Source organism: Hyaena hyaena, unplaced genomic scaffold, assembly GCF_003009895.1.
Source record: "Hyaena hyaena isolate Hyena2069 unplaced genomic scaffold, ASM300989v1 scaffold_315, whole genome shotgun sequence".
Classification (NCBI taxonomy): Eukaryota; Metazoa; Chordata; class Mammalia; order Carnivora; family Hyaenidae; genus Hyaena; species Hyaena hyaena.
Genome location: NW_024080948.1, coordinates 165,562 through 176,066, shown reverse-complemented (window position 1 = coordinate 176,066; position 10,505 = coordinate 165,562). Strand labels below are relative to the sequence as shown.

Below are 10,505 nucleotides of genomic sequence, written 5' to 3'. Positions count from 1 at the left end.
TCTCACTGTGCCCTCAAAGGAAGCACAGAGAGGTTGTTTCTCGCCCAGGCCATCGGGTGGGTTGCTGGGCCTCGGGTCCCCACCTATGGACCCCTCTAGGGTCCAAGATGAGATCAGAAGGGTCTCTTTTATCCATCATTTCCTGGCCTCCCTTCACCCCTTCCCGGTCCCTCTCCACTCCTCAGGTTGGTGCTCTCACTTTTTGAAAGCTCTAGGCTCCCCAGGCTCCCCACTGGCTCCTGGTACTACCGAGGCCAGCTGAGAAAGAGCAGGAGATGGAGGCAGGCAGCTCAGGCTGCAGATGTGAGGGATGCAGGGCCAGGCCCAGAGAGGGCTCAGCCTGGAGGCTTCCAATCTCCAGTTCTCCTGTCTTGTGGTCATCTGTTTGCCCCTCACCCCAGGACAAGGCAGACAGACAGAGGGGCACAGCACTGGGGACCCCAGAGCTCAGCTTCCCCTCGGCCTGGGGAATATCACAGCATTTCAGTGTCGGTCACATTTTAAACTGATCAGCCTTTGTATAATGTTTTTTAAATCATTTCTAAATAAACGAAAAATACAGAATGTGTTGTTTTCTTGGGATATGGAAACAAGGATCAGGTTCTGAGAGTGGCCTTAAGAAGCTTCTGGGAGGAGAACAGGGTGCTTTGGGGGTGTCTGCGAACTGTCCCACGCATATCTACCAGCCCAACAATCAGATGTCCCCTCTCTCCAAAAGCCTGGCCCCAGAGGCCCAGTGTTACTGGGGTTCCTGGAACACAGCCTGATAATGCCTCACTGGGATCCAGGGTGGCAGGATAAGCCTCCCCTACGAGAAGTACAGGGAGGGTCACTATGGCAAGGTCTTCTCTGAAGCCAAGGTACCTGGTGCCATAACCAGGGACGAAAGCAAAAGCCCGGTTCTCAGCAGTAAGGGACAGACGAAAGGAGATCAAGTCAGCAATCTTGAGGTCTTACCAGGAGTCCTGGCCTAGTTCTGGAAGCCAGTGAAAAGGAGGGCTGCCCCACAACCGAGACGGCTGTAGGGTGGGGGTGAGCACGGAGGCTTAAGCTGACTTGGGTGCAGTCTAGCAAGAGAACAAATTCGGGGGGAGCTAGAGGTGAGCCGGTACCCCATGGCGACGCTGCGGAGGACGCCATGCCCAAACCTCCTTCTAGTCCTCTGTGACCTCCTCGACTCTCCGAGCCTGTCCTGGGCTCCCGGGAGGTTAAACAGACGACAAGAGAGGAACAGAAGAGCATAACGATGTTGGCAGCCGCCAGTGACTGCGGAGGGTGTCGAGTCAGTACCAGGAGGTGCAGGCGATGAGGAAGCGCACATCGTCCAGTGGCCCCCAGGGCCCGGGTTCAGGCTGGGGTCGCTCAGGGGCTTCGGGCGCCCCTGGCTGGGGCTGGGGTTGGGGTTGGGGCTGCACGGGCTCCGGAGCGCCCTGGCCGCCGCTCAGCCGAGCACCCATGGTCTGCAAAGAGAAGCCGTTAGGTGCAGGGCCGGCTGCACGCAACCCAGTCTTCCCGCCCCCGGCCCGGCCCTCACCTCTCGCTGCCCACGCCGCAGGTCTACAGGATCCTAGTGCCGGCGTCTGCGCTCCGCAGGCCTGCGTAGCGGCGTTGGGAGGGGCCGGCGTCGTGACCTCACTGCGCACAGGCCCCGCCCCCTTGACGCTGCTGCGGGACTTGGGACCCGACCCCACCCACCAGTAACCAGCCAATGCGGCTCCAACGTCCAGGGGCCCCGCCCCGCACACAGCTAGAGATTGAAGGAGCCGCCCTAGCCACGAAGGGCTCCTCTGGAACTTTCCTGGCTCCACACCCACTGGATCTACTAAGGGAAGGCGCCTGCGTTTTCTGAGGATGTCCATGGCACCTGGCAGCCAGGCCAGCAACCTCCATCCACCTTGGTCAAAGAAGACAAGACTGCCCGGTAGCCAGGTGCCCCAGACCCCTTACAGGTCCTCATTGTGGCCCAGAGGAGAGCTGGAACAGATTCTCATTTCTTAAACCCCAGAAGTAGGAGGATGAAGTTGTAGAAAATGCGAGAACTACAGTAGAGTGCTTCTTCCTCTAGCCCTGGGACAATCATCAGCACCCATCCTGATGATCCGGGGAGGAGGGTGGGAAATTGTGATATGGGGGGTGGGGGGTGGTGTGTGTGTGTGTGTGTGTGTGTGTGTCTGTCTGTCTCTCTCTCTCTCTCTCTCTCTCTCTCACCCACTTGCCCCCAGGGGGGTGGGGGGTGTGTGTGCTGCCCACCTTCCCCCAGAATGATGCTAGGGAAGGAGGGTTGTAAGTGGAGGCCCCCAAACAACACTTTCAAGAATAACCAGAGACACCTGCCCTTTAATGGGGGTGGTACAGGAAAGAGAGTGGTCAGTCAGGAGCCAGTAAGGCCTGACAGCACAACATGGCAGATTTTTGGAGTAACTGTAGATCCAGGAGATGGGCACAGGCGAAGAGCTGGGCATCCAGCCACTCACTCCCAGTAAGCTCTCTGCCAACTCCTCCGCCTAGCTGGGTGGGGCAGAGGGAGCCAGAGTCCAGAGGCAGGAACCGGCAGAATAGCATGGAAGGTGACTCAGGTGAGGCTAGAGAGAGAAGGAACACTGTCAGCAGGTGCTTCTCAGAGCACACTCCACCCTTTGTTCTAGCTCAGCGCTGAAGAGCCACCCGCAGAGACCCTTCCAGATTACACGGCTTCCTTGAGTCACAATCCAGTCTAGAACTCTCAAGGCTTAAAAACTACAAGTAACTCCTTCCCCAATCAACTCAATTTATTCAAACTGTTATCAATCACAAACCAGAGCCTCAGGTCACATCCAGCAAACATCAGAGAAGGGAGTAAGGGGATTCAAAAGAAGAGAAGGGATATGCCCAGACTCAAATCCCCCAGTGGCAGGGATGGGGCCAGAACATTCTTCCTGGAGGTAATAAGGATGTGTACAGGGGCACCTGGGTGGCTCAGTGAGTTAAGTGTCTGACTCAGCTCGGATAATAATCTCATGGTTTGTGAGTTCAAGCCCTGCATCAGGCTCTGTGCTGACAGCTCAGAGCCTAGAGCCTGGATCCTGCTTTGGAATCTGTGTCCCTTTCTTTCTGCCCCTCCCCCACTCATGTTCTGCCTCTCTCTCAAAAATTAACACTTAAAAAAAGAAAAATTACAGGAGAAATAAATACGTGTATAATTTTAAAACTAAAGTACATATTTCTAATCAACTACCTGACACCTTCATTATCAGCTCTTATGGTCACCTCAAACTCAAAAGGTTCAAAACCAAAGGAGGGTAATGAGCTGCTGGCCTGGCTGCCAGTATCCATTTCTGTACCTTATCTAACAGCATAAGTTAGAACCACCAGAATACTGACCAGTGCTGGTGACTATGGGCATTTCTGCCTGACTTTAAGAGCAATTTCTGAAATTTTACCATTAAATACACCATTTGCTATAGTTTTTTTAGTAGGTACCAATGATCAGACTGCAGAAATTTCTTTCTGTTCTTAGGCTGCTAAGAGGTTTTTTGTTTGGTCCTTTAATTAAATGATTGTGTATGTGCTGTCTTCTTTGTAAGATTCTATGATCGTATAAAGGACAGGGAGTAGAGGTATATCTTATTCACCAAATCACAACGGTCTGGCATGTTCAAAAACAGCTATTGAACAAATGACAAAACCAGTGGTACCACTTTCCTGTTCAGACCCTTTCACCGCTCTCTCAATTCTGATTCCCCATCACAATCACCCAGAGAAACTTATTAAAATAAACCACACATGGTTGGGTCTCACTCCAGATCTAGGGAATTGGTAACTGAGGGTTGATGCCAGGTATCTACAGTAACAAGCATCCCAACATAGACTAAAGGTCAAAATCACAGGCTTACAGTCAAAAAACTTCTTGAGGTGGGCATTGAGGGTCTTTAACACTCTGGCAATACTACCTTGCCTTTTCACACTCTCAATACTTTCCCACCTCTGGGTCTGTCTGAAGTGCTTCCCTACTCCATCTCTGCATATTCAAATACCTACTCATTCCCCAGGGGCCAGACTAAATGATCTGTCCTCCACGAAACATTCTGGGACACCAGTGTTTCACTGGAGCTTCCTGAGCCACCTAAGGCACCTTTTATCTCTTCTTTGAGGTAGTGAAGAGTTATGTGTAGCCTCTACAACTTCTCAGCTACACTGAGCTCCTAGAGGCGGCACACAGGACTAAGTTGCCTGACTATCCCACATGGAGCCCTATTGACAGGGCTCAATGAACATCAGATGAACGAATGAATGAAGAAGGGAGAATGAAGCGAAGTTTTGCTGTTTTAAGTAGGGGGTCTGTCACTGGGTACTTGCTCTACTATGGGTATATGGGGTTTCAATCCTCATAAAGACTCCTGCGATACTGGGGTGTGGCATGCCTTGAGAAGAATCCTCAATGGGAAAGGGTGAATATTGGCACCTACTGCTCCTCCAAAATAAAAAGAGATTCCAGAGCCTTAGGCTCAACATCCCACTTTTTTCTTATACCCACAAAAATGCAGACAATTGTGATTTCGATGCAATCCCCACCCCCAATAAGTCCTTTAGGGTCTCCTTAGTTCCTAAGAGCAGCTTCCCCTCCTTCCCTCAGCAAATAATTCTTTTTGGTCTCAAGCTCTGGGCTGCTGGCTGGGGACACAAACACACAAGCACACACAGACTACAAAACAATGCGGTCAGTGAGAAAATAAGACAGACCAGAAGGGAGCTTTGCCCAGAGAGGGGACACTGAGCTGACTCTTCCAAAGATAGGGATGAGCAGATATTCAGGCAATGCTCGCTGGCTGTACCTTGTGACTGCTCAGAGGTGTGCAGTGTGCTCTCACACGTGAGGACCTACCAGTATGAATGCAGTGTGGCCCCATGCTAGGGGCATCTCCCTCCTCTACCCCCCAAAGGCAGACGAGAGACCCAGATACCTGTCAATGAGGGAATCCCGCATGCTGGTTGCAATGGTGCTAGGCTGGGCTTCATTCAGCTTGAAGACACTCTCCACCACTGACAGCTCTGTGCTGGTTGTGTCCAGGCCACAGAAGGCACACCAGTCGTTTACCACCATCCCAGCGGCAATCACCTCGCTGCCTCGGTTCACAGTGCCCGCCTGCCAAGGGAGAGCTCAGTGTGGATCACGGCACCAAAAGCCACAGTCCTGCCACTCCCTGGCGAGGATGCTCCCCAAACTCTGCTCCCTGACCTGCATCTCCAGTTGCAAACCGTGACAGGTAATAACTCAGACCCTTAACACTGGGTGAAGGATCTGCCTCAGGAGGAGACAGAGATCAGACAAAGGAATGCTTACCACAAGAGGGACCTGAAGAAGAGAAGACAGCTCATCTTGGTCTTCAATTGAAGTCTTGGGATGTACCAGTCCTCCCTGATTGCTGAAGACACAGTAGCTTCCAACTAGCACCTGGTCAGCCACTGTCTGTCTGAAGACTTCCACCTTGAGCACATCAGCCAGGATTTCTTCTGTTTCCTATTAGCCAAGGCACTGTACTCAGGGCCCAGAACCTGCAGGTCAAGGAACCTGGGGCCCTCTACACCCAGAACCACACAGGGCATGGCTCCTAAGCCCCCCATCGCTCTGCTAATATAGCTGCATGTGGAAGCTTCATGCAGAAAAAGGAGAAAATCTAGCTTGAAGCATAGTCTAGACCAGCTATGGAGTCCCTAATAGATGCACGTGCCCTAAGAAGATACGGGCTGGTCTCTACATCACCCTCTTCCCTCTAACCCACACTCAAGAGTTGATTGTCAAATCGTCTCTTCTGGCTCTGGTTGCAGGTTGGGATGGACCAGTCTCCGATTTTGAAGGATTAATACCCTCCTCAGTTTCTTTCTGGCACTGATCACACCTCTATTATCACTATTATAACTATTCCAATAAGTGTCTGAAATCTGAGAGCCCAAGCATAAAGAGAAACAAGAGACACCCCTAAGTCCTTCCTGACAGGCAAGAACAGTGACTAGACTAACCACTGACTAGGCTGGTCCTGTGACTCTTGGGCGAAATTGGGCTACCTTACCCTGTCTAGGTCTGGGTGGACCAAGGCCACGTAGTCGTTGCACGTGGTGACATTGCCTAGGGCTGAAAGCCGCTCCTCCACCCGCCGGATCTGCACTGAGTCTGGGAGGCAGTTGCGAATGTGCTGCAGCTCCTGGTCGGTGGTGTTGTTGGGCACCAAGAGACCATGTCTGTTCCCTAGAGAGATCCAAATTAGGGGGTGGGGCAAGAATAGACCACAAATACACAGGATGTCTGCTAAGCTCCAGGGGCTTCAGATACAACCCAGCCCAGTCAGTTTCCCCAGGAAAGCTTTAGACCCAGACCCCAGCCCGCTAACCCACTGATCCATACAACACCCCTGGGGACCAGGAGTCCCACTGGGCACGCCAGAGATAGCCCAGGAATTTGTTTCAACACACACTGCCCATTTTGCCATTATCAACCAGGGGGGACCAGGACTAACAGGAGGAGCTCTTGGCTTTAGCTATATATTTTGCGACTTAAAAACCGAGGTAACACCTACACACCTACCAGAAGGGCTAACATTTTAAAAAGAATGCCAATACCCACAAAAACAGACCCATAGACCAATGGAACAGAATTGGGAACTCAGAAGTGGACCCAAAAGTATACAGCCAACTGATCTTTGACAAAGCAGGAAAGAATATCCAATGGAAAAAAGACAGCCTTTTTAACAGATGGTGTTGGGAGAATTGGACAGCAACATGCAGAAGAATGAAACTAGATCATTTTCTCACACCATGCACAAAAATCAACTCAAAATGGATAAAGGACCTGAACGTGAGACAGGAAACTATCAACACCCTAGAGGAGAAAGCAGGAAACAACCTCCTTGACCTCCACCGCAGCAACTTCTTACTTGACACATCCCCAAAAGCAAGGGAATCGAGAGCAAAAATAAACTGTTGGGACCTCATCAAGATTAAAAGCTTCTGCACAGCAAAGGAAACAACCCAGAAAATTAATAGGCAACCAACGGAATGGGAAAAGATAGTTGCAAATGACATATCAGATAAAGGGTTAATATCCAGAATCTATAAGGAACTCACCAAACTCCACGCCCGAAAAACAAACAACCCAGTGAAGAAATGGGCAGAAGACATGAACAGACACTTCTCCAAAGAGGACATCCAGATGGCCAACAGACACATGAAACGATGCTCAGCATCCCTCCTCATCAGGGAAATACAAATCAAAACCACACTGAGATACCACCTCACGCCAGTCAGAGTGGCTAAAATGAGCAAATCAGAGAACTCTAGATGCTGGCGAGGATGTGGAGAAACGGGCACCCTCCTGCACTGTTGGTGGGAATGTAAACTGGTACAGCCCCTCTGGAAAACAGTGTGGAGGTTCCTCAGGAAACTAACAATAGAACTCCCTTATGACCCAGCAATAGCACTGCTAGGAATTTACCCAAGGGATACAGAAATGCTGAGGCATAGGAGCACATGTACCCCAATGTTCATAGCAGCACTCTCCACAATAGCTAAAACATGGAAAGAGCCTAAGTGTCCATCAACAGACGAATGGATCAAGAAGATGTGGTTTATCTATACCATGGAATACTACATGGCAATGAGAAACAATGAAATCTGGCCATGTGTAGCAACATGGATGGACCTTGAGGGTGTTATGCTGAGCGAAATAAGTCAGGCAGAGAAGGACAAATACCATATGTTTGCACGTATAGGAGGATTAGGAGGAACTTGACGGAGGACCAAGGGGGAGAAGAAGGGCGGAAATGGTGGGGGAAAGGGAGAGAGGCAAACCATGAGAGACTCTTGAATGCTGACAAAAACTGAGGACTGATGGATGTGGGGGGGAGGGGGGATGGGCATGAAGGAGGGCACTTTGGGGATGAGCACTGAGTGTTATGTAGAAACTAATTTGACAATAAACTATTTGTAAAAAAAAAAAAAAAGAAAAGAAAAGAAAAGAAATAAAAAGGACACCAAACAACCAAAAAAAAAAAAAAAAAGAATGCCAATACCAAATGTTGGCAAAGATATATGGAACAATCAATAGGAGTGCAAATTGGTCAACCACTTCAGATTAGTATCTGGCATCACCTACTATACAGAATGTCCACATACCCTGTCCCCAACGAGCCCTCGCCGCCTTATACAGCCAATAGAAACATGTACATGTGTTCACTAAAAGACACAGCAACAACTGTTCATGTGAGAACTGAAAGCTACCCTAATGCCCACTGTCAATACAATGCATGAATATACTGTGGTATATTTACACAAAACACGGTAAGAATGAACAAACTACAATTATATCGTGACAACAACAACTAAACCTCTGCCTACCTCCACAAGAACACAATTCTTGAACTTCTAAACTCTAAGTTACACCCATTATAAAAAAAAAAAAAAAAAACAAAACCCACAAGCATCAAGTTTAAAGGTCATAGTTAGGTCCAACAGTGTTTGGCCTGAATTAGAAAATAGAGGCCAAGGTCATTCAGCTTTATGATAAAGAAAATAAAAGAACAAACTCCTATATGACCCCAATGAATAGAACTGGAAATACAGGGTGACAGTAAAGGGAGACAGATCCAGCTCAAACAAAGGACCAATGGGCAGACTCAACAGTGATTAGAAGTAGGGGAGTAGGATAGGGACAGAGACATGGTAAAGGGACTTTAACATTTAAAGGGATAATGAATAAGATACCCAGAATCTTAGCTTGTCATTTTGTAGAGGCAGAACTGGATCATCAGAAAGAGGAAGCAACTTGCCCAGAGTCAGTGGCAAGGGAGAGACATTTCTGTCTTCCCTCCCAGGTGTGGAGGGAAGGTGTGGTACTTCGTGAGTCACTTAGATTCCTTGAATCTTGGCTTCACCATTAGTCAGATTAGGCCAATAATGCCTGCCTGCCTCCCTCCCTGCCAGGGTTTTCGTGAAAGAATGCAATCAAGTTTAAGAGTGAAAGCACTTAATGTTGTTATCCTATGATCCAGAAGCCTTTGCCAGTGATCGTCCCTGATCTGAAGGCACTTAAACACAGGGTCCGGCATAGGCCAGAGAGATTCTCTAGTCTCTGGAGATAATGGATAAAAGCCTGGAAATCCAAGGGTCACTAGGAGTCCCCTCCAAGGCTACAATTAAAGGCTCTGGGAGGATCCACTTCCTCGCTAGGCGTCTGGCTTACCCACACACATGCGCCCGATGATGCGGCAGCCAGCGATGGACGCGTGCACCACGGGGATGGTATCAGCGAGCTCGCCCTCGAACACACTGTAGGGACGTGGATTCAGCGGTTAAGGGGCTGAGGGGTCTGAGCCCCCGACTCCCAGCACCCTCTCAGCCATCCAGCCACCCCACTGCCAGCAGACACCTGGGCTCCCGCCGCACCTGTAGAAGTTCTCCGACCCTCCGATGGCCACCAGGCAGTAGGTGTTGGTGAGTTTGGCAAAGCACCCGACCTCACAGTTATTCTCGAAAGACGCTCGGACCGCCATGAGGCCTAAGGGCTGCGGGACCTGGGGTTCAGGGCCAGTGGATCCTCTCTCCGCCCTGGGTCCGGGTCTCCCGGCCTCAGCCTTTCAGGGCCCGCCGTGAACCGCGCCCCTTTCGGCCTCTCAAATCTCAGGTCCCGCCCACTGGACCCCTCTACACTCTCTGGCCCGGAATCTTCCGGCCCCTACCACTCACGATGCCGGGATCCCGGAACTGTCCCTTCCGGGGTCCCTCCACACCAGCTCACCAAACGACTGCAACCTCCGCACGCTTCAACAGCTTCTATTCGGCCCGAAGTAGGTTTCCGTTTCCGCCTCCGCCCAGGGAGACTTCCGGGAGAGCTGGGAGCCCCCACCCACGCAGGCGGCCACCGTAGCTCCACCCCCTGGGAGGACTCTATGGTTGCAAGTGATCTGGTCTGGACCCTACCTGGCCCCGCCCCACGCATGCTCTCATGCATTCACTACCTCATTTATTCAAGCGTCTTTTGGGAGGTGCCATTGACCAAGACTTGTGGCTGGCTGCATACGAGGCATAAGAGAGGAGGAGCCCCAAGGATGTTCCGCAGAAGATGAGTTAATGATGGAAGTATTTACTGAAGTAAAGCCTAAGGAGAAAGAGCAGGTGTGGGGAAAGTGACACGCCGAGTGTGAGGTTCGAGACAGACGTCCAGGCCAGATCTGGAGCCCAGGGGAGAGTGAGGGGCTGAGATTTGGGGCTGAAGTCTGGGGTGGGTGAGGTCACCCACGGAGGCGTCCAGTAGGGAGAAATAAGACAGGACAAAGGCTGGAGAAGGAGATGTGGCCTGAGAAGTAGAAGAAACTAGTCTGAAGAAGGTATTGGAGAAAGGGTAGGATGGATGAAACTGGGTCTTAGGGAGGGACCAGATGGGCAATGGTTTGGATGCTGACTGGCTTCCACCATGCATGTGCTTGGTCACTCACTCAGCAGCCACTCTTTGTCCCCGAGATAGATGGTAGCAGTCA

The 10,505-nt window shown here is 50.7% G+C and overlaps 2 protein-coding genes across 3 annotated transcripts; both read right to left on the bottom strand.

Moving 5' to 3' along the window:
• Nucleotides 1-926: 926 nt before the first annotated feature.
• Nucleotides 927-1,661, bottom strand: MMP24OS (MMP24 opposite strand). The gene is made up of 2 exons (XM_039248726.1): nt 1,535-1,661; nt 927-1,460 (listed from the first exon to the last, which is right to left on the bottom strand). The coding sequence occupies exon 2, from the start codon at nt 1,455-1,457 to the stop codon at nt 1,284-1,286; it is 174 nt and encodes a 57-aa protein (XP_039104657.1). The 5' UTR covers nt 1,458-1,460; nt 1,535-1,661; the 3' UTR covers nt 927-1,283.
• A 656-nt stretch (nt 1,662-2,317) lies between these two features.
• EIF6 (eukaryotic translation initiation factor 6) lies at nt 2,318-9,830 on the bottom strand. 2 transcript variants are annotated; one of them, XM_039248745.1, is made up of 7 exons: nt 9,767-9,808; nt 9,415-9,533; nt 9,212-9,297; nt 6,048-6,223; nt 5,321-5,497; nt 4,941-5,122; nt 2,318-2,582 (listed from the first exon to the last, which is right to left on the bottom strand). In XM_039248745.1, exons 2-7 carry the CDS (start codon nt 9,519-9,521, stop codon nt 2,573-2,575), a joined length of 738 nt encoding a protein of 245 aa, XP_039104676.1. In that variant the 5' UTR covers nt 9,522-9,533; nt 9,767-9,808; the 3' UTR covers nt 2,318-2,572. The 2 variants fall into 2 exon arrangements, with proteins under 2 accessions (XP_039104676.1, XP_039104675.1); XM_039248744.1 differs by having other exon boundaries at nt 9,415-9,830.
• Nucleotides 9,831-10,505: the final 675 nt, after the last annotated feature.